General features: G+C 35.5%; 1 protein-coding gene across 4 annotated transcripts in view; it reads left to right on the forward strand.

Annotated features, from left to right (window-relative positions):
- VWA8 (von Willebrand factor A domain containing 8) overlaps positions 1-25680 on the forward strand; it is a 370485-nt gene that overhangs the window by 180072 nt on the left and 164733 nt on the right. For all 4 annotated transcript variants that reach the window (XM_036831946.1, XM_036831947.1, XM_036831948.1 and 1 more), the window contains one exon: positions 895-971. In XM_036831946.1, coding sequence (XP_036687841.1) covers positions 895-971 — 77 coding nt within the window. The remainder of the gene's footprint in view (positions 1-894; positions 972-25680) is intronic.

Consider the following 25680-nt stretch of genomic DNA (forward strand, 5'->3'; position numbering starts at 1 on the left):
CTCACCTAAATTTGTTTACGTAAAATTTTATGTTGATTGCAACATGCCATTTAAAGCCCACATAGCTATTTTACCACACATTCGAACGTGAACATTATAAGAAATCAATAAGTGTTATTTATTGCTGGAACATATGTTACAGATCTCAGCTTTTTTAACCACTTTTACTCTTCCCACACAACCCACTTGTTAAAAGATTTACATCCCATTAACAGAGTATTCCACCTCTAAGTGAAAACTTTAAAATGGAGCAGTGGCATGGGAGTGGATTCCATTTTTAACAGTCTGTCCGCTACGAAAGGACAGCAACTCTCACCATCAGTAAGTGGTAAGGAAATGAGGACATTGCTAGGAAGAGCAGATATAGTTGAGACTTATTAATAAACCCTGGTTATAATTTTAGGTTTCCAAGGTTTTAAAGGACTAAAAAGTAGGATAAAAGGAGAAGAAATTAGTGTTTGATTAAAACAGAAGTACAGTATTATATTTATCTTTATATAACTAAAAACCACACTTCTGAAGAGCTGATTAGAAAAATCGTTGTTTTTACACTTACTTGATTTCCTTTAATGCCATTCCTTGCATCTGAAATAGATAATATTCTGCTCTAATGTCTACACTTCAGTGTAAAATTATAGAACAGAAAAAACAAGTCACAGAAGGCTAAAAATAATTATGAATTTCCTTTTAAATAAGAACTTAGAGCTACTGTATTTAGAAGTAAACTTTTTTTTGAAAAACCTTTATGTCATAGAAAGTGTGCTGTATACGTTTACTCGTTTGGTTTTCATTAACAATAAGATAAAACAGTAAGTAGGTTTTGGTAAGAGATTCTTCTGGTTTGTTTTACCTCCAGACAAAAGTTACTTTTAATGCTTCTTTGTGTAATTACAGGGCGTAGGAAAAAACAAGATTGTTGATAGATTCCTTCACCTGCTCAACAGACCTCGAGAATATATCCAGCTACACAGGTAAGAGGATAAAACCCACAACCTCTTAAGATCTGGTTTAGTCATTTATTTTGCTCCCAGTACAATTTAAAAATACTTTCTTAAAGGCCCATTTTTAATATACCAGTTTCATTTCTGTTCCCCCTACTGTTATCTCTCCTCTCCTTAAAAGGTAATAGAACCATGCAAAATTTATTTTTAAAGTGACTAATGCTTTATAAACATGAATTAATAGATATTTTGTGGACAAAGAGTGATGAACATTACATTCAGGAAGCAGTTTTCATCAACATAAAGGCTCTTAAATTAGAAGAAAAATATGTAGAGACTAAGCGCACTCTCTAACAGGAAGCTAAAATCGCTCACAAGGAGAAACATAAGCTATATGAATCTCAGGTGTGAGATAAGGAAGTCAAAACTATGAAGCAGTAAGTTTTTAGTCTCCTTGCCTTCCTTAAAAACACTTTGTGGATTATTTAATTTTGTGTGGTCAGAATGCTGGTCCAGGGATAGCTTTTAATCAAATAGATTTTCTCAACATGGATTGTTTTTAGCTTTATCAATGAACCTGTTCTGAATATTTTAAAAATAAAATATAAGCAGCAGATCCACCAAAGGGGAGAGAGAAAAAAAAATCAAGGAATATACCAAGTAATAAGCAACTTAAAAGTAGACTGAATTGTTATTGTTTTAATCCCAGGAAATTAACAAAAATATTGTGTAGTGGAAATAACACTGGATTGAGTTACAAGAATTGGTTTCTGGTTTGGATCCTTTCACTAAATAATGATGTGTTCTTGAGAGGAAAATGTGGGAGAAAAGAAGGTAGAGTTAGTGGACTAAAGGAGAAAGAGAAGAGGACCAAAGTGAAGCTGAGAGATGGTCAAAAACTCCTTCTTGGCATTTACCCCTCTGGCTGTGATGGAGTAACTAGTACCAGGTTAGTCCTACCACAGTAAAGAACTGTAAAACTGGACAAGACTCACAAACACTGGGAAAGGAACAACCACTAGGGACTGGTGAGCTGAACAATTACCAGAGGTCCCACATGGTTAAGAGACTTGACTAAACTTACTCCTGGTATTCACAAGATATCCTGTAAAGTTTATGCTTTAAAAGTAGGATCAATCTGTCCCTAGAGTAAAAGCTACTTTATGCCTACCCTTAATAAGTTTGAAAATAACTCTTGAAAAAACAAGGATGTTTGCTATTTAACACTGTTTTGTAAGTTTTTCTCATACAAAATGATTTTAAAAGTTAAGGGGATGTATGTTGGGGGGAAATGTTTTGAAAAAAACCAAGCTGATTCAGAAGTGAATTAACTGCTTAGCTGAACAAACTTACCGAGCAGTGAAAGAAGACTACAAAATCCAAACATTTAACAACAGAGCATTCACAATATGAAGCATTCAATAGAATATTACTAGGCATACAAATAAGCAGAAAATAGACCCCAAATGGTCAATAGAAATAGACCCTAAAATGACAGATGATAGAATTAGCAGATAAGGACTGTAAAACAGTTGCCTTAAATATGTTCAAGCATATAAAGGGCATATAAAGGGGGAATGAACATAATGAGGGAATAATTAGGAATTCTCAGTACAGAAATAGCAACCTTAAAAAAGCAGTCTCACATATGGGCAATTAGAGTTTCAAAAAAAAAGGACGAAGAATGAGGCAGAGTAATACTTAAAGATGTAATGGTGAAAAAATTTCCAAATTTGATGAAAAGCATGAAGTCACCAATCCAGGAAGCTCAATGAACCTCTAACAGGATAAGCAGGAAACCACAATAAAGTACATTATAATCAAATTGTTGAAAGTTGAAAAAGGAAATCTTTAAAGCTGCCAGTGGAAAAAAAGACATATTACATATAGGAGGAAAATCATAAAAATGACTACTGACTTGTCATGAGAAATAAATACCACAGTTCAGTGAAATAGTTGTTTTTAAAGAGCCAAAAGAAGAAAAAAAAAGTCAGTATACAATAGTATATCTGGCAAAACATTCTTTAGACATGCAGACATTCTTGGATGAACAAAAATAGAGTATTTTTTACCAGCAAACCTGCATAATATAAGAAAACTACAGTTCAGTATTTTCCATGAGCATAGATACAAAAATCCTTAACAAGTATTAAATCAAATTCAACAGTATATAAAAAGGATAATACATCATAACCAAGTAGGTTTTATCCCAGGAATATAAAGTTGGTTTAACATTTGAAATCAAATAATTTAATTCACTCTATTTACAGCATAAAGGAAAAGCCATATGATCATTTCAGTCATTGCCAAAAAACAAACAAACAAACAAACAAAAACACTTGGTGAGATGCAGTGCTCATTCATGATAAAATGTTACAGCAAATTACAAATAGCAGGAAACTCCCTCAACCTGTTAAGAGGCATCTATGGAAAACCTATAACTAACTTATATTTAATGGTAAAAAAAAACAACAACTAAATACTTTCCTCCTATGATTGGGGAAAAGGCAAAGATATTCACTTTTCATCATTATGCTAGAGGTCCTAGCCACTGCAGTAAGGCAAGAAAAAGTAATAAATGGCACATATGTTTAAATAGAAGAAGTAAAATTGTCTAGAGACAATATGATTGTGTATATTAAAACCCCTAAGAAAACAAAAAAAAAAAGAAAAAAACTATCAGGACTAAAAAGTAAATTGAGGTAGGTCACAGGATACAAGGTCAACGTACAGAATCAGTTGTATTCCTATATAATTGCAATGGACAATGGGAAAATTAAAATATTTAGATACCTTTTATAATAGCATAAAAACATGAAATACTTAGAAATAAATCTAACAAAATTTGTACAAATTTTAGTTTACTAATTTTAATAGGGCATGGCTAGGTCATCTCAACTCCTAAACTTCTATGGCTCACCTAATACATAGCTTCAGAAAATTTCTAGCCTATTCCCATATCGTCTCACAGTTCTTCTTTATATGAATTATGCCTTATGTAAACCTAGGAATTTCAACTTACCTTTTTTTTTTTTTAAGAATTTACTATATCAAGATTACAGGACTAGGTGTTTTAGGAGATATGGAAAGAAATAAGAAACATAATCTCTATCTTGAAGGAGCTGTAATACTGTTCTTGTTTGTGATTATTTCAGTCTTTCATGTTCCACTTAATCTAAAAAATTAACTCCTTTTTTTCCTCACCTTTAAGCCTTTCCACCAGTTTTTTTTCCTACATGAACAAAGTTTGGGGGAAATAATGAAAGAATCAAAATGTTTGCTAGTTTCACCTGAATAACTTATTTGTAACATATCACAGTTCCAGTTTTTGAGCCACAAGACACGCGGCAAGGCCCATATTTTATGTTTTAAGGATGATACAGTGAGCATTGCAGTTATTCATTCTTATTTGTGCTGTTTTATCTCTTTCATTTTGGTTTCATTGTGTTTAGTCTGTACTGTTTAGTGGTGCCCTTAAAAATACGTAATTACTTGGAAGTTTTAATGAAGTATATACTGATGCCACTTAATTGTATAAATTAGAGCCAAGACAAATGAATTTAAATTTTATATTTTAAAATAATCAAGCAGAAAACCAACTTTTCTCTTAAGGATGACTTCAGAGGTTGAAATCAGCTCTCAAATTTATGCTCAGAAATACGGAAGTCACTTTATATGAGGGTCCCTTTGTATGGTGAGGCAGTTTTTAGATTTCTGTATATTGGACATTAAAATATTTTTAAAGAAAGATACATTAGGCTGAGCTAGCTCAATTAATTCTGATTGCAGATTATGAAGGTTAGTTAATACAATCAGCAAGAAGGGAAGCAAAGAAATGTAACATGTACTTAGTAATTATTCTTGGGTCTATGTCACCATCACATTCATTGTAAACAGGCCTTTTGCTTATAATTCATTATCTTTAATAGTTATAAGAAGTTTTAATAAATCTTATTTTTCTAGGAATTATTCCTTGTCTTCTAATTATTGGCATAAAGTTGTTTATAATACCACTTTATGATATATTTCAATGTCCTTAGGCCCAGTAATGATATTATCATTTTTATTCCTGGTATTGGTTATTTGCCTTCTCTCTTTTTTTCATGATCAGTTTTGCCAGGAGTTATCGGTATTATTGGTCTGTTCAAGCAACCAGCTTTTGGCACTGTTGAATGTCTCTTTTGTATGTTTCTTTTCTATTTCAATAATTTCTGATTTTATCTTTATTATACCCTTTTATTTTCTTTGGATTTAAAGTGCTGTTTATTTTTAAACTTTTTAATGTGAATGATTAATTGATTTTCAACCTTTATATGTGTTTGAGGCTGTCTATATTTGAATCTCTTTTTGAGTCTTGGTTTTCTCATCTCTGAGTAATAGATGTTGACAAGGTCATTTTTAATATCTCTTTGGTCTTTATTCTAATATCTTTGAATAGGCAAGAAGAAGACAGTATTCAATGTGCTTTAGAAAATTTAGAAGATTAGAGATACAGTCATCCCTCATTATTTGTAGGGGATTGGTTCTAGGACCCCCCATGGATGCTAAAATCCACAGATGCTCAAGTCTCTTATATAAAATGGTGCAGTATTTGCATATAACCTGTGCACATCCCCCCATATACTTTAAATCATCTCTATATTACTTATAATACCTAATACAATGTAAATGTTATATAAATAGTTGTAAATACACTGTAAATGTAGTGTGAATAGTTGCCACATGACAAATTCTAGTTTTGCTTTTTGGAACTTCTGGAATTTTTTGTTGTCCCAAATATTTTCAATTTGAGGTTGATTGAATCCATGCTGCAGAAACTGTGAATACAAAGGGCCAACTGTACTATGCTTTACTTTCTACCTAGAATGTCTCTTCTACCAATCTTTTGTTGAAAAGTAGCAAATAATTCATAAATAGTAAAGAATTACCTGCTGATTATATCCCATGGTAATTCTGATATTGGCTACATAAATATATTTTCTATGAAAAAACTTTCTAAATTCAAAATGTAATAAAATTTTCAAAGTTACAGATTTTTATTATTTTTCCTTATAGCACTCATTGCTATATCATTGATTGATGATAGTATTACAAATAAAATATCTACTCATTTAGATACTGGGGTACCTCTATTTGTCAGTATTTGATATTTAATTTGTTATGTAAAGTTGGAAGTAAAAAAAATCTCCATTTCTGTTTAAAATATATATTATTAAAGGATTTTCATTAAATAGACTGACATTCCCACCAATTTCAATGTGGACAGTTTTTTTCTTTATTATGTACAACTTTATGACTATATTTGTCATACAATTAAAGCTCATGAAATTGCCTTAAGAGAAACATATGTTTTAAAAGATCTAAAAATAGCAGTCAAAAAAAATGTTCGGAACTTCTCTGATCTATGGGTGACCTATTTAATGTCGTTAACTCTGTCAATTTTAGATTCCTTTTAATGGATTTGCAATGTTACCATCTAAGAAATCAGTCACACTCAGTTTATGGATGCATTCCAACAAAATTAGTTATGCGCCATTCAAAACGTAATCTTGATAAGTAAAACCATCACCAAACATACATGAAGAAAACATACAACCAACGTACTTTTGAGTATGGCCATCTTATGTTTTAATGATCAGATCTCATAAAATGAGCAAGCTAGGCAATTCATGTTTTTAGTTAAAATCAAGATGTTGTCCTAAGAGTATGATTTAGATAATTTAAAAGATTAATGAGTATAATGACTTTTATGGTATATATTTCAAGCAGAGGAGACTACATGGCTCACATTTGTGAAGTGTATTTATTTACTTCTTTTCCCCCAATATTATGTTAATTTGACATTAAAGAGGACACTTGATATGTCAACTTCTGTAGCTATATTTCCTCCTTGGATAAAAGTATACTTCTGTATCAAAATCAGAATTATCTTAGTTTTGAAATTCTTATGTTACCATATTTTTTTTCAACTGCTACCCTTCATATAAGAAGACGATGGCACAGGTCCAATCATTAGCATGACCCATATGCTTGTTTATTTTTCTAATACTGGTGCCCATTGTAAATATAGAGTTTTCAGGTCCCCCAGCAAAGTCCCAACTTTCTCTTCAGTGAGATTTTCCCAATGTATGCTCAACTTATTCCAGACTGAACCATTCTCTGTCCTACTCACAAGTATTGAACTTGTATGCATACCTGTCTTTATTCTTCCCTCTAAAATATACTCTGTTTCTCCCTGAATACTTCAAGATTTGGTCCACTGTTACTTCTGCATGGAACTTTTCTGATTTGTCATTCTGGGTGTATTTGTTCCCTCCTCTGAAACGCCACAGGACTGAATTTGTACCACTGTGATAGAAAGAACATGGATTTTAAAAGATAAAATTATGTCTCTACCATTAACTTTTTTTTATTATTATTAAAAATTTTAATAATTTTTAAAAATTTAATCATTTAGATTTTTTTAAACATCTTTATTGGAGTGTAATTGCTTTACAATGGTGTGTTAGTTTCTGCTTTATAACAAAGTGAATCAGCTATACATATATGTATATCCCCTTATCTCCTCCCTCTTGCGTCTCCCTCCCACCCTCCCTATCCCATGCCTCTAGGTGGACACAAAGCACCGAGCTGATCCCCCTGTGCTATGCGGCTGCTTCCCACTAGCTATCTATTTTACATTTGGTAGTGTATATATGTCCATGCCACTCTCTCACTTCGTCCCAGCTTACCCTTCCCCTCCCCGTGTCCTCAAGTCCATTCTCTACATCTGCGTCTTTATTCCTGTCCTGCTCCTAGGTTCTACCATTAACTTTTATGTGGCCTTGAACTCCTTGAGTCCTAATTTCTTTACCTACCAAACTGAAATAATAATACCCTTCAAGATGGTTGTGAAAATTAGGTGAAAATGTTTGCCAAGGACCAACCACAATGTCTGGCACATTTTAGGTCCCTAAATACTCAGGCTAACTCATAAGTATTAGTTTCTTGCCACATACCCCACTTCCTCTCACTCTGATTTGCATTATAATTTCTATATCTTATGTCCTTCCCCCCTCCCCCAGTCATGGCTCCCCAACTAAATAAGGAATTTTTTGAAGGCAGGAGTCAGGTTTATTCATTATATATTAATTCATTTCACCTAATTTGTATTTATTAGATTCCTGTTGTTTGCCCATAGCTGTTTGGGGGCACGGATGATGTACAGTCATTCCTAGTATCTGTAGGGGATTGATTCCAGGACCCCCAAGAATACCCAAATCCAAGGATGCTCAGGTCCCTTATATAAAATGGCATAGTATTTGCATATAACCTACACATGTCCTCCCATATGCTTTAAATCATCTCTAGATTACTTATAATACCTAATACAATGTAAATGCTATATAAATAGTTATAAATGCTATATAAATAGTGGCTGGCTCACAGCAAATTCAAGTTTTGCTTTCTGGAACTTTGAGATTTTTTTTTTCAAATGTTTTCAATCCACATTTGGTTGAGTCCTTAGATGCAGAACCTGTGGGTGTGGAGGGCTGACTGTATAGATGATGATATTGATTTTGACTAGATGTGCTTGCTTGCTTGTCAGTGGGTGAGAATACATCAACATTTATAATACAGTGTTGCATATAAGCCAAGAAAGAAACATGTGCAGGTTCTGTGGGACTCTTGAAGAGAGGTACCCACCCCTCTGAGTGTATGCATGTGATTTGGTGGAAGGGGTCTGGAGAAGATGGCACTCAAACTGAGTCTTTAGGGATAAGTAGGAGTTTTCTAAGTGCAGAACACAGAACAAGGCATTGTAGTTATTGAAAACAAGCTGTCTAAAAGTAGGAAGTGAAGGCAGCTTGGGTAGCATGGAATGTATGTGGGTAGATGCAAGAGTTGATGCCAGGAGGAAGATGTGGACCTTGTGGGGACTTCATGGGCCTTGCTGAGGTTGGATTTTATCCTGAATGCAATGTGATGGCATTAAAGCAAGATCATTAGGACTATAGTCTGTGGGTAGATCAGAGTCAGATGAGACTTGAATCACAGAGAACACTAGGAGGTGATTGCAGTAATCCAGATAAAATTGTTGGAGCCAAGCAAACATACTGGCAATGAAAACGGGAAGAAGGGAAGTGGTGAAGTGGGTTTAACTGGCTAATTTTAGGTTGATAACTATATGGAGGCTGAGGAGAAAAAAGAAGAGTGGACAAGGGGAGGACTACTGCATTGCATTGTAGATGGTTATTGTTAAAACCCTTGTTTTTCCCCTTTCATATTTTTATGTACTTTTTCTTTATGAGATCAAATGAGATAAAATGAAGTGTAAAACTGTAGCACTGACCTTCTCCATATCAAATATCCTGGAGTGAATGATGACATGCTTTAAAAAGCACAGCATAATTCAGCATACAAGGCTTTCCTCAATCTGAAGAAAACTGAATGTGACCGTATAAATTTTGAAATTCACGAAGTCCCAAAGGGCAAATAGATGTATCGGTAAGAAATAGAAAAACTAAAAGCTTTTTTGAAGTCTCATGGAAAAAATTATTACTGAGCCATCAAGACATTCTGATAAGAGCAATAGAGAACTGGAGATGTGTCTGATGTCATAGACTGCCGGGATACTCCTTCTGTCTCATCTTCCCCATTATGAACTTGGAAAGGCTATTTTAGAAACATTTTTATCAGCAGTTAGACAGTAGTTTTCCCACTAAGAATGCCTTCTACTGCCTTTTCTTACAGAATGAATTATGCCACTACCTCTAACTTTTCCATGTAGATCTTTAGGTTTGTAATAATTTTTGACTCCAAATCCATTTAAATTTCTGTACCATTTTTACTTTTTCATTTAACAAACGTGTAACTAGCAGCTACTCTGTGCTAGGCACTGTTCTACACTGTTTTCAAATTGTAACTCGTTTTTGCACACAACTCTGAGTTCAGTACTGTTACCATCCCAGTTTTGCAGATGAGGACAGAGGCACAGAGGTTAAAAAACTTGTCTGAGGTCACATAGCTGGCTTCATGCAGTCTGGCTTCAGCCTTATGCTCTAACCACTGCACTGTGCTGCTTCTTGACTTTGTCATGCTGATCAAATAGTATTTTAGTGTTAGTAGCACTTTAGTAAGTACCTCACTAAAGTACTAGCCATGTGTTAAGATTGTTGGTCAACCAATTCTTAGATTTAATACTTCAATCTACATATAATAGCTTGATTTTTTAAATTCTAGCTTCATATTTCTAATCCTTGCCCAGCTTGATCCCAAAGTCTTTCCTTTGGCCAGTTATTCCATATTTTCCCTTTTGTTTCCAATAATAATATCCTTATTAAATATCATTTTCTGTTTTCTTGACTACTTCTCCAGATTATTAAACTTCTTTTGTGTCTTAACGCACCTCTCCTGAGGTGTATCATCAGTGTACTTAACAGCTCCGTTTTCTGTTCTGTCACCCAGGTAATTCATAAAATTATAAACCAAATCAATGCCTGTGATCTTTTATATGATGTTCCTCCCAGGCTGACACTGCTTCAGTTCTCGGTGCACTCACCAAATGGTTGTTGTAGGTTATAGAGGTGGGTGAGTCAGAGCTGCAGACAGACCCTGAAACTGGAGATCCCAGCCAGCAGGCTGCTCTAGACTGTCTTGGAAGAGAAGACTGGAAACAAGCAGGATTCTATGGGATTCCTTTTTATTTTTATTTCCTAAATCACAAGCTAAATAAGCTTGAGAACCACTGATACAGTGTGTGTTTTTTCTTAGTTTTGTTATATCCTTTGCCACTAGAGGATAGCTACATTCTTTTCAAGTGTTACATACTTTTTTAGTTTGAGAAAAATTTCAAAAATCAAAAAAATGTAAATAAAAACATGTAGCACATACCCAAATTTATCGCTCATATTTAACAACTGTTAATATTTTTCTCAAATTTGATTCTACTCTTCTTTTTGCAGAAAGGAAACGCTAATTATAGCTAAAGTCCCCTTTACCACCACCTCCAATCTCATCTCCCCTTCTTCAAGTCAATCACTATTCTCAGTTTAGTTTATAACCTTCCAGTCATTTGTATGCATGTTTTTTTTAATTTGTAAAGCAAATTTTTGTTAGGAAAATAGTTATTTCACACTGACTTCCACTGTAAAATCAGTGATGCTCTGATGGCAGGGGTGGGGGGGGGGAATTTTTTAAAACCTTTAGTCCTTAGTTGTAATAAAAAATAAACTCAATCTTACAATTGTTTCAATGTCAGATTATCTTAACATGCTTAACATCGCGCTCCAACCACTTGAACCTGCTCTCCTCTCTCTGGAGAGCTTCACCTGCAGTTTTCTTTCAGCAGCATCCTTAGTTAAGCTGATAGAGTGAAGAAGTATCTTGGGCCAGTGTCATATACTCCCCAACCATCTTTTAATTCATTAAGATCTAAAATGTTTCTTTGTTGAGCTTTATAAAGTGCCAATTCTTATAAGTGAGACAGATATTGCTGTAGCCAGACTCTTCAGATGACAGCAACAGTGACAACATGAGCTGAAGGAGATGAGGTGAGGTGCTTAAATTAAGCAGGTAGATTTGTGTCCTAATGCGATCACTTAGTTCACAACACCGTTACCTATTTCTCTTAATGGATATATATCTGTAATGTTTTGTGCAAGAATTAAGAGCACTGCTGGACAATCTAAGAATTTTTTCTTTATTTCATTTGACTTTATTCCTTTATGCATCCAAATAGTCAACAGATATCTAGGTTGGGTACTCTAGAAGCAGAGCCAGAGATGGAAATGTCTGTATAAGTGATTTTAGAGGGAGAGCTTTTAGGTGAAACTTTCTGGGAAGTGAAGGAATCAGGATAAGACTGTGGAAAAGAAGTGGTTTTATTTATTTTTTAGTTTTTTAGTTTTGGCCGCCCCATGCAGCTTGTGGGATCTTAGTTCCCTGACCAGGGATCGAACCCTGGCCCCTGTCAGTGAGAGCACGGAGTCCTAACCACTGGACCGCCATGGAACCCCCAAGAAGTGGTTTTAGGTGAAGTCTGGCCTCAGCCTCCTCACAGGGAGCTCTGGAGCACGAATGGCACTACTCAGTTATCCCACCTGGAAGCAAGAGAGCCAGGCTTCTTTGCCCCCACGTCAGTGAGGCGTTAGTCAAGAGAGGAATCAGGGAGAACCTCTAACTTCCCAGGCATTTCTGGACAACGTACTCCCCAGTGATGGAGGGCAATTCTTTGGAGAGGGGTGCAGCTGTGAGCTTTTAGAAGTCAATGCTACAGTAGCTGTGGGATGGGTGCCTTTGGTAGCAGAGGAGATCTGGGTAGGACACCAACAACATATACTTCCAGACACCAACAATATACCCTACCAGAAAACTCAGCCTCCTATTGAGCACAGCCCCTAGCACTGTTCTAGGCCGTGAGAAATGCAGTGGTGAACAAGATAGACAAGGTCGTTGCTGCCATGAAGCTTTCCTTCTAGTGGTAAAAAGGAGACATGCAATGAACAAATAATTCAGTAAACTGGAAAATATCAATGCTATAATGGAAATGATATAAAAAGTTTTATAGGGTAATGTGATAAGGAGTAAATGGATAAGTTTGGCAGCAGTTACTATCTTCATAATTGTGCTGGGATTTACAGCAAGACATGCTAGCATTTTAGCAGCTTTGTCTGTTCTGGAGATTCAGTGGTTGAATTGACCCTATGTAAGATGGATCCATAAAAGATTACAGATTATAGGAACTAGAGACTTGTGAGAACTTGGACTAGTGATAGTTTGAAATAGGATTCCAGCCAACAGCTGAAGTTACCAGGCCTAGCTAGGGTCTGACCCAGGGAGAATAGGGTTTTCAGGACTAGGGTTACTAGGGATACTGGTACTAGTATCAGTAAATCCCCAAATAGGAGATTTATAACCTCTCTGAGCAAAACCAATGAGTCATGTATCTCATTCCCTGGTTAGAATAGGAAATCAGGAACTGAGCAGGGCTGAGCCTGCAGCTGAGTGAAACTGAATAAAGTAGGGATAGCACTATAAGCTCAGCAATCTACTAACAAAGGTGTCTTTCATGTTATACACACCACATTCTGAATGTGATTTTTTTTACCAACCCTTAGTGGTAGTGGTATAAGTTGTGTATAATTGAATATCATTTTCCACCAAGGACTTAAATTCTGCTGCTGCATTATTTGAACACTTTTACTAATACATATTTACTGGTTTCTGCTGGCAGCTGATCAGATGACAGTAGTGCTACATAGTCAGCAGTGTTCATTTGTTTTAAGACGTGGTTTTTAGGAATGCATTGCATCAAAAAGTATAAACCATTCATTATAAAACTGGGCTAAAATAAAACAGAAGCCTCAAATTTTTAAAAGAAAAGCATGAGTTTGGGTAACCTCTTTGAGCCCAAATTTCATCATAGGATTGTTGGAGGTATTAAATGACATATGTCACATGTGTCTAGGACAGTGCCTGGTGTGTGGTAGGTACCCAGTTAAAATTAAATCTCTTCTCTATGAGTCTGTACTGTCCATATATCTTCTGCCCCTTCCTCTCTTCTTAGCTTTGAATCTGCAGTTTTCTTTTTAAAATATCCACATTGGTATCTCTGGAGCATTTCAAATCCAAAATGTCCATCTCTTCATACCAAATTTTCCTTTATAAATGTCCTCCAGCCCCTTTTCTATACCTCATTCGTGGTGGGTATCAGTAAAGCAGTGTTGATTATATGATTGGTAAAGGAAAGAATGGATGTTTCCTCTCTGAGCTTATGGAATCCTGTATCCAGTCACCTGGTCTGTAATCGGTATCCCTTTTTCCTTTCCCTGTCCTTTATCTTGACAGCCAGTTATTACAAAATCATGTCTACATTTTTCTAGGTCTCCCAAATATTTTCCTCTTTTCCTTTCCTACAGTCACTGGCCATACCTAGACTATTACAATAGTTTCTTCTCCTTCACCTAGAATTGTGACCAAGTCCTTTCAATTCCATCCTCTGGGCCATAGATCCATTCCTCATTTTCTCTTGCCTGGACTTTTACAGTAGCCTCCTGGTTAAAAACTCAGCCTTCACTCTGTCTTTCCCAAGCCTTGTACTGTTCCATCAATAAAGTTGATCACTTATTCTCCTGCTCAGACCCTTCAATGACTCCCATTGCCAACAATATCAAGTCCATAGTCCTTAATCGGAGCCCCGTCTGTTTCATTAGTCTTACTTCCAACCTTTCTCTCCCACATACTTAGGCTTAATCCATACGAACAGCTTGTGGTTCCCAAGAATCACATGCATATTCACGACTCCCTCACTTGCCACTTGCAGCTTTGATAGCCTGGAATGCCCTTCTCTATCAAGTCTGTCTGGAAAATTCTTACTTTTTCTTCAAAATGCAAATCAAAGTCTTTTCTTCAAGGAAAATTTCTTAGACCCTTCCTTCTCCTTTTCCTTCACAAGCAGATGTTTCCTTTCTTTGTGACAACATTAGTACAAAGCGCTTCTTAAAGTGGGGAGCACGTACCAAGAAGTTCAAGACCATCCACTGGAACATGGGAAGACATTAGAATTTATATTTACTTTGCTCTTAAAAATATGAAATAAGCATTACCAATATTTAGTATACTGACTGACACTGGCACCCTCATTTGTTCAGTTTGTCACATATGGGAAATGGGATGTATCCAGAGAGAATTGTGGGAGTTTGTATTATGAGAACATGACAATGGTGCTCTCAGGTACTCATTTGATTGCACAATATGACCACACATAACAGTTTACTGTGCCCAGTTTAGCAGATTTGTGGTTTACGCTACCCAGTGTTAACTAAGCCAGCCCTCATATAATGCATAGTGGTTTAAAAGATTCTTGAAGAAACAACCCTGGGTTGAAAATATCGTTAATAATGTAAACATAAACAAATGACATGGAATCGGCGGAAAATTATGAAAGTATAACTATTGATGGAGCATCTGATTTGATTGGATAGAGACAAGACTCTTGAATAAGGTTACAGAGGACATCACACATGAAATGTATTCACTCCATGATGATTCAAAACAAAACACTGCCACAACGATTGAAAGCAGACTTGCACACAGTGCTACAGGATGTCACCAGTTAGATATGTCACATAAAAACAAGAGCTTTAAAGCAAAGCCAGAACTATTGCAATATTTTGGAATAAGGTAGGAACTGACCGTGAAAATCTTTTATACTACACAGTCTCACTTATAATCTCATTGTAAAGTATTTAAAAGATCTGTCAAACCTACCCATTTGTCTTTTACAAAGTCAAGAGTTCACAATTTGTTGATCTGTCTGTGTGTTAATGGCTGTTAGAGAGATGCTACGTAATAGGTACTTTAAAAATTAAAAAAAAAAAAACATTTAATTTGACCCTTCAAGCTACAGGTCATGTTTTAGCAGTAAAGTAGAAAATAACTCCTTAAAAAAAACCTTCTCTGGAGAGAGTGTTTTTAAATCAGATGTTTATAACTGTTTCAGTTAGTTTTTTTGTGGCTGAAAATAATGTGGCTGAAAATAATGTATGTCACTCTGTGATATTGTGATATAATAATTATATGTTTGGTCTTCATTCCCTTTCCCGGCACAAGAGCTTCTAAAACGCTTATAATTTCCTGCGTGATAAGGGTATCTTTTGTTAAAATATTTGGGCTTCGTCTCCAGTTCTAAGACCCTTGGAATCTCCAGAGTGATAAGAGAGTCTCATAAGATGACTCTAGGGTCTCTAGAGAATTGTTGGGTGTGGAAAACCCACACATTTGGTGTCAGAAGTAGAAATAGATCGTAGTACTCCTAAAATGTCTCATGTCTGCACACTAAAACAATTTAAAATACAATTTCCTACAAATGAAGAGTTTCAGTGAGTTTTGAACCTATTCGTTCAAAATATATATAAAATGTGACGCTGTCTGATTAGTTTGCAAAAACACTGACACCAGGAAAGATGGAAATTCCCAAGCCTAACTGTAACGAAAACCTTTGTATATTTTGATAAATGAGATTGAAAAATGCATGTTGAGCTACAGGGACTGCAGTCAATATTGCACTTCTGTTTGGAGCTATGTGTCTTCGTGAGCTCTTTTTCAGCTATAATAAGTATTGAAGTAAACTCAATTTAGGACTGGACCTTTAAATCACACAAGTAATAAAATGTATTAATCACATTATTCTTTCTAAAATATCCTTCTTTAATTTTTACTGAGAACAAAAAGGGTTTTTTTAGTATTATTAACAAATAAAATTTTAAAGTGTTTTTAAGGTATTGTTTTTCATCTTTAGCTCAGTTGTTGTTTCTATTTTGGTATACTTTAGAAGGTATCTTCTTAAAATAAAAACATTTTATTAATGGTACATTTAGAGCCACTGACCTAGAGTAGGCTCTGCTATTATGCACGTCATTCTTTATCACAGTCATGTGTTTCCACCTCTGTCTTCCCTGCTAGACAGTGTTCTCTCACTAAGGGCAGGGGCATTTCTTTGAACTGCCTCCTCCAGCATGATTTCTGGAATATGGTAGATGTTTGATAAGATTTGTTAAGCAAATGAATAAATGCAATGTCTGTTCCTTCCCATCCATCTTTGAGACATCCATTTAGAGAGTCCTCTAAATGGATAGATGATTGGTCCTCAATTCCCATGAGATGAAAGTCAGACTCTAACACATGATATTTAAGAAGAGTGTGCATTCCGACTCACCCTACATATCCAGCTCTACTCCCCTCCATGCTGCTATGTTCTAGACATGCTCAGTGCTTCCCCAAACTACTCTTGTATCTCCAAACTTCGACATGTTTTTCTGTTCCTCTACCTGGAAGCACCTTCCACCCATCTCTGCCAGTTAAAATCAAATTTAATCATCAAGATCCTGTTTTCTTCAGTCAGAATTAATTGCCTTCTCCTCTGTGTCCCCATTGAACTTTGTTTTAATTTCTGTTATAGCCCTTATCACGTTCTGATGTAAGTTATTTTTTATTTTTATTTTATATTTATTTATTTATTTTGGCCGTGCCAGGTGGCATGCAGGATCTTAGTTCCCTGACCAGGGATCGAACCCATGCCCCCTCCATCGGGAGCATGGAGTCTGATGTGAGTTATATTTATCTTATATGTCTCTTGTCATGTGAGCTTCTCGAGAGCAGGAGCTCTGAATTATTCATTTTATAACCCTTCATGCCTAATAATCTGCTTTACAAATTGGTAATACATAATATAATTTGAATACACTCACGGGTTTATTCATTCTTTATGCAAACATTTCTTACATGCATAGAAGGTACAAGGCATGATGACAGGCTCTAGGTATATTAAAAAATATATATATATATGATATCCTCTTATCTATAGATGGTATGCCTAGTGAGGGGACAGTCATATAAATGTTACCGAGCAAGGGCTCTCTGCCCAATGCACATAGAAGCCAATACCAGGGCTCAAATCTGTCTCCCCAGTCTGGGGTTCAGTCAAACCTTCATGAGTTAGGTGAGGAGGGTTGGTATGCAGAAGCGCTGGCAGGGCAGGTTTTGATTGAAGGGCTTTGGAAAGTGGCCGTTTGTGGTAAGGTGGTAAAGGGGGCTTCAGCACTGGATCTTCCTGGACAGTGGACCCTTCGCCTCTGAAAGGGATCCCGTGTTCAGGTTCTGGTCATGTCCTGGTCCTTTGGTTCCATGGCCGGGGGAGGGGGTGGGTAGAAATTTTGGTTCTAGGTGTTACTTGAGGACAAAATTTTCTCCTCTGTGCATGCGTGGCCTGCATGACTTGCAGTTTTGTTCTGCGGTCTTTGAAAAGTAATTCAGTAACTTGTTAGAAACAGGATAGGGCCAGTTTGGGCTGGTTCTGCGGTTACATGAACAACTAAAATGTTTCATGAGTGTAAAATGCTTTCTATGGGCCAGTAGTTCAGCTGGGAGTATAGAAGTGAGAAATACTTAATACTTCAAAGAGGAGGCAGTATTTGAGTTGAGGCTTTAAGGAACGGGCCTTAACAGTGTGTCAGGCAAAGTGGGGAGAAGGGAAGAAAAAACTTCCCAGGAAGAGTGCACACAATTGGGCACAGTGCTTAAGGAATTACCAGCAACTCAGGGCAGCCTAGGGTACGTGACTGGAGTAGCTGACCGGAATGTACCCATTTCAACAAACATTGTTGAACAACTAGTAGATGCTGCTCACTTTTCTAGCATGAGTGACTGCATCAGGAACAAAAAGAGCTAAAAACCCCAGGCTTCATATTTATATTCTAGTTGCTAGTGAGAGAGAACAAGATAATTAAAATATGTAGTCTGTCAGATGGTAAGTGCCATGGGGAAAATAAATCAGGGAAGGCGGGCAGAGTGAGGTGTATAATTTTCATAGGTTGACCAGGGAAGGCCTCCCTGAGAAGTTGACTTTTGAGTAGCCCTGATGGATAGTAGCCTATTTCCAGCCTTTTGCTCCTATAAACATGCCTTTTGTATTTTAAGTTTTATCTGTGTATTAAGTACTCTTTTTCAGGTTTTCGAGATCCTCTGACTAACCTTGAATAAATAGCAATAATACCTAAACTCAAGTGAGAGAACAGGACAAATGGACCACACCTTCATATTCATCCTGAAAGAGTAGAAGAGATTTGCCCAGGAGACGGGAGAACTTTTCAAGTCCCAAGGTGACCTAAGCTGCTGATATCTTGAAAAGGTGCAGTAGTTGAAATGCCCACCAGCACCAGTCAGAAAATGCTGCACGTAATGCCTCTTCAGCCTCACGTGGGAGGCTCTCCACAGTGATTATCCTGACACAGTTAGTAAAGCAGTGAAAAAAACAATTGCCATTTTATACCCGCTCATTTATTTAATTTGGGGTTCAAGAAGTGTGCTAGATACCGGAAGAGAAAAAGTGGCCAGAGGCTGAACTGGCTGTGCAGTGTCAGCTGTCTTCCACTCACCCCGGTGAGCTCTGTTGCTGTCTTCCTAATGATGTCTTAAACGCATTTGTATTGGAACAGCTAGGTATATTATGGAATGGCATTCAAAATCTCCATCAAATTTTAAGGAAAAAACGTGAGATGGAGAAGAAACGTGCCAGAGGACTGCTCTGTCCTCTGCCCTCTGATTCCTCAGAGGTATTTGTTCCTTCTCCTCTGCCATTAAAAATGACACTGGAAAATAGGCTGGGGTTGAAATGAACTCTTTAACTTTCGTTGCTAAAAGCAATATATATTATTTTTCTTACGATTCAGTAGTGTCTTCCTTTAAGAACACCTATCATAAAAACGTAGTAAAATAGGTATATTACAGAAAACTTAAACATAGATTTTCTTTAAGTTAAGAGTTCTCCAAGTAGAATGCTTATTTACATACTGTTTTCTATTTGACTCAAGTGGTTCAAGTGTGATAAATAAACCAGAGCATTGGGAATTGTTTCAAGTTGATGAACAACCAGAAATTAGGATAAAATAATTCATGGATTATAGTATACCAAATACTATTATGATAATACAAAACACAACTTACATAGTAAATTTTAAGCTGTAAGTATCGCACGAGAGGTGTTTTCTGGGTTATTAACCAAAGGAGGCATGCCTGACCAGTTTCACGGAGAGCTGGTGGACTTGAGTCTTCTCTGACTTAAATAGCCGAAGGCTGTTTATCAGTTGTCTCAGTGATCAAAAATATTTATTTTAACTTTATTTTGAGTTGCCTGTGGTAAAATATCTTTTGATATTTAGTTTCATGGAAGATCCAGTTTCTGCTGTGTCAAAGGTGGCACATTATTAGTATGGTAAGATAAGTTTACTTAAATATATTACGAATTTAAGCTCAGCAAAGGAAGGAATGTTTACTTTCACAGATACTTATCCACCTTATCTAAAGCAGTACCCATGAATAGATGTTCAATAAATATTTATTGAATGAATAATTATGGTATATCCTGATATGAAAATGTATTCACTTAATTTTTGACTCTATCAAACTTTTATGTTGTTACCCAATTAACGAGGCGTTTAAAAATGTAAATTACTAGATACTATATTTTCTGATAAAGATTTATCCAGTGGATACAATATTTACCCGCCTCACATTCTGTTTTCATCTGTGTGTGCATCTTTGTACACTCATTTAGTTGTGTACTTTAATCTTCATTTCATTTTATTCCTTTTCAAAAACTGATTAGAAAATGCCTTGTTTAATGTCAGAGGAAAAGTTAAATAAGAGGCCTGCATACTGTTTTTCTTTTTTTGTCTGGTAAAGGGGAAATGAAGTTCCTACAAAGAAATTAGGTCATTTTGGGTCCCTAAAATTTACCAAGCCAGAAAGCTAGTTTTCAGAGTAAAGACAAAAGATCCTATGTTTAATTTTCTATCTTAGTATATTTATTTTATCTTAGTATATTTATATATTTTATTATAAAATGTTCAGATTTTGTTAAAGTATTTGATTATCAACATGGCTTTGAATATTGGAGGAATTTCTTTTTAAATAAGTGTTACTATATTGCTAGGAGACGTGGTAAGGAGTGTAAGTAGATTTTGAAAACTATTTTGAAAATTTTAGCTTCCATCAGATGACTGTTTTGCTGTGGCTATTTTCTACCTGCTGTTCCCAGAAGAGCCTACCTCTGGAGGGCAAAGTGCTGCACCACAGTAGAATTCCTTCCATAAATACTATCCCCCTAATGTCTTCCTTCCTTTTATGGTTCGTTAGCATTTTATGCATCTGGACACAGTGATGAGTGATTGACAACTAAATAAACTATTTGTCCTCCAAAACAAGTATTTTAAGAGCTGGAGTCTTTTTAGTCACTTTGGCAGAAAAAATATTTTGCTTATCTTACTAAAAGGACTTTTCCCTCACAGCATTCAAAGCACATATAATAATAATATCTCTCTCACTTTTATCTTTCTTACTTTTTACTCTACTGTATTTCCTCATATGTTCTCTTTTGATTCCCTCTGTAGAGATGAGTAATCTTGGGTTTCAAGAGTTTAAGTGATTGGGACTTCCCTGGCAGTCCAGTGGTTGAGACTTCACCTTCCAATGCAGGGGGTGCGGGTTCGATCCTTGGTCAGGGAGCTAAGATCCCACACGCCTCCCGGCCAAAAAACCAAAACATAAAACAGAAGCAATATTGTAACAAATTCAATAAAGACTTTAAAAATGGTCCACATCAAAAAAAAAAAAATCTTAAAAAAAAAAGAGTTTAAGTGATTGACCAAACTAGGAGGACTCAGATTTAGGCCAGTGCTGGTTTTCAACTAACACTGCAATAATCATAGCTAATTTTTGTCTTTCTTTTTTTGTATTGTATGGCGACACTGCTTATATTAATGACTGTTTCTGTTCGAGGGCTCAGGGAAGTTTCTTCCCCAACACGGCAAAATAAATTTGTCTTTCATAGGCAAGGTAGGAAGGGAGTGTTCAGAGAGCCCAGAATGTTTATAAACATTCATGTATTCTCAAATTTATTAATTCTCAAATTTGTTTGCATCCCCTGTGTCTAAGTACCACTCTCTCTTTTATTAGTGATAATTATTATTAGTACTTCTTATCTTTATTTCATTACTTGCTTTAAAATAAGCCTTGTGGAAGTGATATTCTTGTTTATTCCATGACTTCTTCGCTTGAAAATATCCTTCAACAGCACTTACTTCTCAAGTAATGTTATGCTTGTATCTTATTTGTGAAAATTACCATTTAAATCTATTTTTATAATCATCCCACTTTTTAAAATGTTGAGCAAATATTTGTTAAGTGCCTCCTAAGTGCCATATTCTATCTTTCCTTTCTCATGCTTGGCTTATAATAATGAGTGGACTCTTACTATAGCCATCTCTATTTTAATGAACTACAAAGTTAGAGAAGATTTCTATTAGCTATTTAAAACTCTTGTGTGTCTTTTTTCTTCCGTCACCCTTGTGTTTAACTATTATTGTTTTTCTAAAAGACAGCTAACCATAAACCAATTTAAATACAACTTACTAAAATATTATCCTCAAAGTAAACATTGCTATTTTGAGATCTTTTGCTCCTCAATAAATTCGAAGATATTAGCTTAATTTACCTTTATAAGCAACATAGTAAGAACAGATTGTGCTTAACTCTCCAGAGGCCAATTTTCTTTCCTTATTTTAATAAAAACCTGGTCTTTATTCAATCTAATTACTTTTATTGCATCTGGAATCATTTTAAATTACTATTGAAACATTAATAACTCCAACTTAAAAAACAAACTTTAAAATCACAGAGTTAAAAGAAGACTAGAGTTTAGCACCATATTTCTTGGAGTAGCCCCTTTATCGACACAGGCTTTACTTGATGGACTGCTTTAGGTTGTAAGAGAGTAAGAAGTGAGAACAATTGGTGCTAACATAAATGTCAGCAATTAGCTGAACATTCTAATTAATTCCTCAAGCATTGCTGATAACTGTTATGTACTGGAAAGACATCCCTTTATTAAACTGTAGGCTAAGGAAATGTTACTAAGATGTGTTTTCTTCTCCTCAGTATTGCTGAAATTGTTGAGTCTATTTCAGCTTTTATGAGCTTATGTTTCAAAGCCGTTATTGAGAGGAACAAATCATAATAGAATTGAAATTGTAACAAATAAAATATTCTCTTAGCGTCGTTGCTTATTTGTGTGGAGAATAAATATCTTTTGATCCAAGATGCTCCTAAATACAAAGCAATGATTTTAATCAAATATTTTCTGAAAAAGAATCATTATATTGTCTTTAAGAGTCAATTCACATGCTACTTGTGACAATAGTCATCTGATCATTTACTGAGTTGAAGTTCATAATATTGTAAGATACCTTGAAAAACAAGCTTTTTTCTTGTTGTATGAAGTACTAATCAGAAGATAGTGGGTTATTTTCTACTCTTATATAATAAGGGACTTACATATAAGCCAACCCATTTTTTAAAAGTTGAATGTAATTTTATATATTTTACTAGCCTTTGCAATCCTTTGATGTATAAGACAAAGGACAAATAATAAGAATAGAACAAAGCCACTTTTTTCCTTGAAGCTCCTCTTTCTCATAGCCTACTCCACTGAAAACCATGATTCCCATTGGTATTTATCCTCATTTGTTGTCCCTTTTGGGAATCATCTGATTTACGCTTGTTCTCTCAAACCTATGGTTTTTATTTCTAGCACAAAAGTCTTTTGAGAAATCTAATTTGACAAATTGTATGCTATCAGAATTCAAGTGTTATAGAACAATTTCGTTTGCCTTTTTAAAATTGGAATTCAGCTTGAATTTCCTGTTCTTAATCTGCTATGAAGCACTCTAATTATTAGGGTAATGGCTGAATTTCCTTTTTACTGAAAATGATACAAGAGTTCCTTTTTCCATTTTGGTGCTGGGAGGTGTCATGTTGTTGCCTATTAAATATGTGACAGCTGAGGTGTGAAATTCACTATGTTGCTGTAAAAAATCTGTGTGAACACGTCTCTTTCTCTTCCTCACTTACCCCCTTCTGTATTGCCAGGATATTAACAGTGAATTTAAGTGATATTAATTAAACTCTGTTCTTATTTGTTTAAAACCCTAAAAAAATTTTAGCAGACAAGAGCATAAAGTATATCCTACAGTAAACTTATGAGACCCAGGAATACAAAAAATGGATGTGTGACTATATATCATTATATTGCATAAGAAACATTTTATTCATACTGAAGTTGATAATCACCAATACATGTCACAATATATTTTCACTTTCCTTTAACATCCCTCAAGGCTTTATTTCAGATACATTTCAATTTGAAGGTTAGTGAAGGTAAAAGAATAATGTTGAATTCTTTATAAAGTGTAGTGCTAAAGCTATAGAAAACAGTAGATCACAAGACAGGCACCAGGCCCATGAGAGCCAGTATCATGAGGGTAGGAGCTGGGAACAGAGGTCAGGAGTGGCAATAGGCCAGACCTCCAGGGAATACATTAAAGAAAACAATCACTGTTTAGTCAAGTTAGAGGGAGAAGCCTTTCAACCTAGGTGCAAAAAAGTCAGGTAGTCTAGAAATTGTAAATGTCAATAATCGTATTGCCAACATACTTGCTCAAGCCCTGGTAAATGAGAACTCTGGTGCAGAAGTTTCCTGCTACAGTAATAAGTGTAAATACAACTCAATTTGAAATCCATGATGGATGTAAACCATCTCCCCCTCCGTCCCCTGACTAGTCAATCCCAAGTGTACGTCTCAACATGACTGTACCTTCTGATATACACTCATAAGTGAATAAGGAAGATTCCTTACCTTAGAGTCAGCCTTAGTCTAACCCAACATTTATTAAAGTGGGTTCTGTAGTTCCAGATTCTCTGTTAAAAAAAAAAAGAGTTCCATGATCCAATATATTTTGAAGTCCATATACTATATGTTGCACTAGAAGCTACAGTGTTGATTTTTTAACTTTTAACATTTTTGTTCATTTCATTCATGGATTCATCTATTCAACAAAGATTTATTAAATTCATCCTGTGAGTCAGACATCCACTAGATGCTGGGGACAGGATGAGGAACAAGGTAGATATGGTCTACACTCTGAAATCTTAACAGTCTGCGTAGAACGACAGATAGTAAAAATAAGCAACTATGATATAGTGTGGTAAGGACTGAAATAGGGGTGACCCAGGACTCAAAGGGAACATACAGCAAAGCCACCTAATTGGTCTAAAAAGGGTCCACAGGGGTTTTCTAAGAAGTACCATCTGTGCTAAAAACCTGAAGATCAAGTAGAAGTTACACAAGAAAGGAACTTTTAGTCACAGCAGCAGCAGTAATGATCACAACAAATAGTTAAAGCTGGCATGTAATTTTACTCTTTCTATCTGCCATATATTGTGCTAGATACTTTCCCAAGGGTTCTATCAGTAATCTTTCTGGGTAGGTTTTATTATTTACTCAAAATCATATAGTTAATAAGTGGCAAGAACTAGAATTTAAATCCTGTATGGTCTGACTCCAAAGGGTTTTTTCCGCTACTCCACAAACTGCCTTTCAATGCAATTAACTTATTTTGATTAAATTTGTTTTGCTAAGGCAAAAAATGACTTGAGTGATAGCTTAAGTTTGCTTTGTCAGTGATTGTCATGTAGTATTTATTAGGGTATTTTTTAATAGAATCACATTTTATGTTTTAATAATTGTGATAAAATTTAGCATTTGGGTAGAAGTCTCAGAAGTATATTATGGCACTGAGTTCTGAAGTTCACATTCCAAATAGTATCTTACACAGAGAAGGTACTCAAAACAACACAGTTGTAACTTCACATTTTACTTTGAATAAGTGGTAGGGTAGTTTGAAAAGATAAGTTTGAACTCTTGTAAAGAAAGATGCTACTCACATTTTGGAAGTAATTTAATTCTCTGTACGACATGATCAGGATGGCCGTAGGATTTTTTATTTTTTAGATAGAGTATATGTAGAAGGTGAAGATATGAAATCGAGCTCCTTAAAAAATGTCCGGACCTACCTATAACCAACAGCTTATATACACACATTTTTGGCAAGAATATTCATAGGTGATGTGAACTTCATATCTCATCATGTGTGGAGGTGCATAACATCAAGATAACTCACTATTAGTACTTTTGCAAATCCTGATCTAAAGGAGAGTCAGATAAATAGTAGTAGGTAGACTTAAGAAAGTAAAATGGATTGCCCTAATCCTAGCAGAAATGTTCAAAATCCCATGGTTCCTGGAGTGAGGTGAGACAGTCTTGCTTTTGCACGTAGTGATGGCAGATTGGGCCAGAAAGTGTAAT

The sequence above is a fragment of the Balaenoptera musculus genome, chromosome 18 (genome assembly GCF_009873245.2).
Source record: "Balaenoptera musculus isolate JJ_BM4_2016_0621 chromosome 18, mBalMus1.pri.v3, whole genome shotgun sequence".
Lineage (NCBI taxonomy): Eukaryota > Metazoa > Chordata > Mammalia > Artiodactyla > Balaenopteridae > Balaenoptera > Balaenoptera musculus.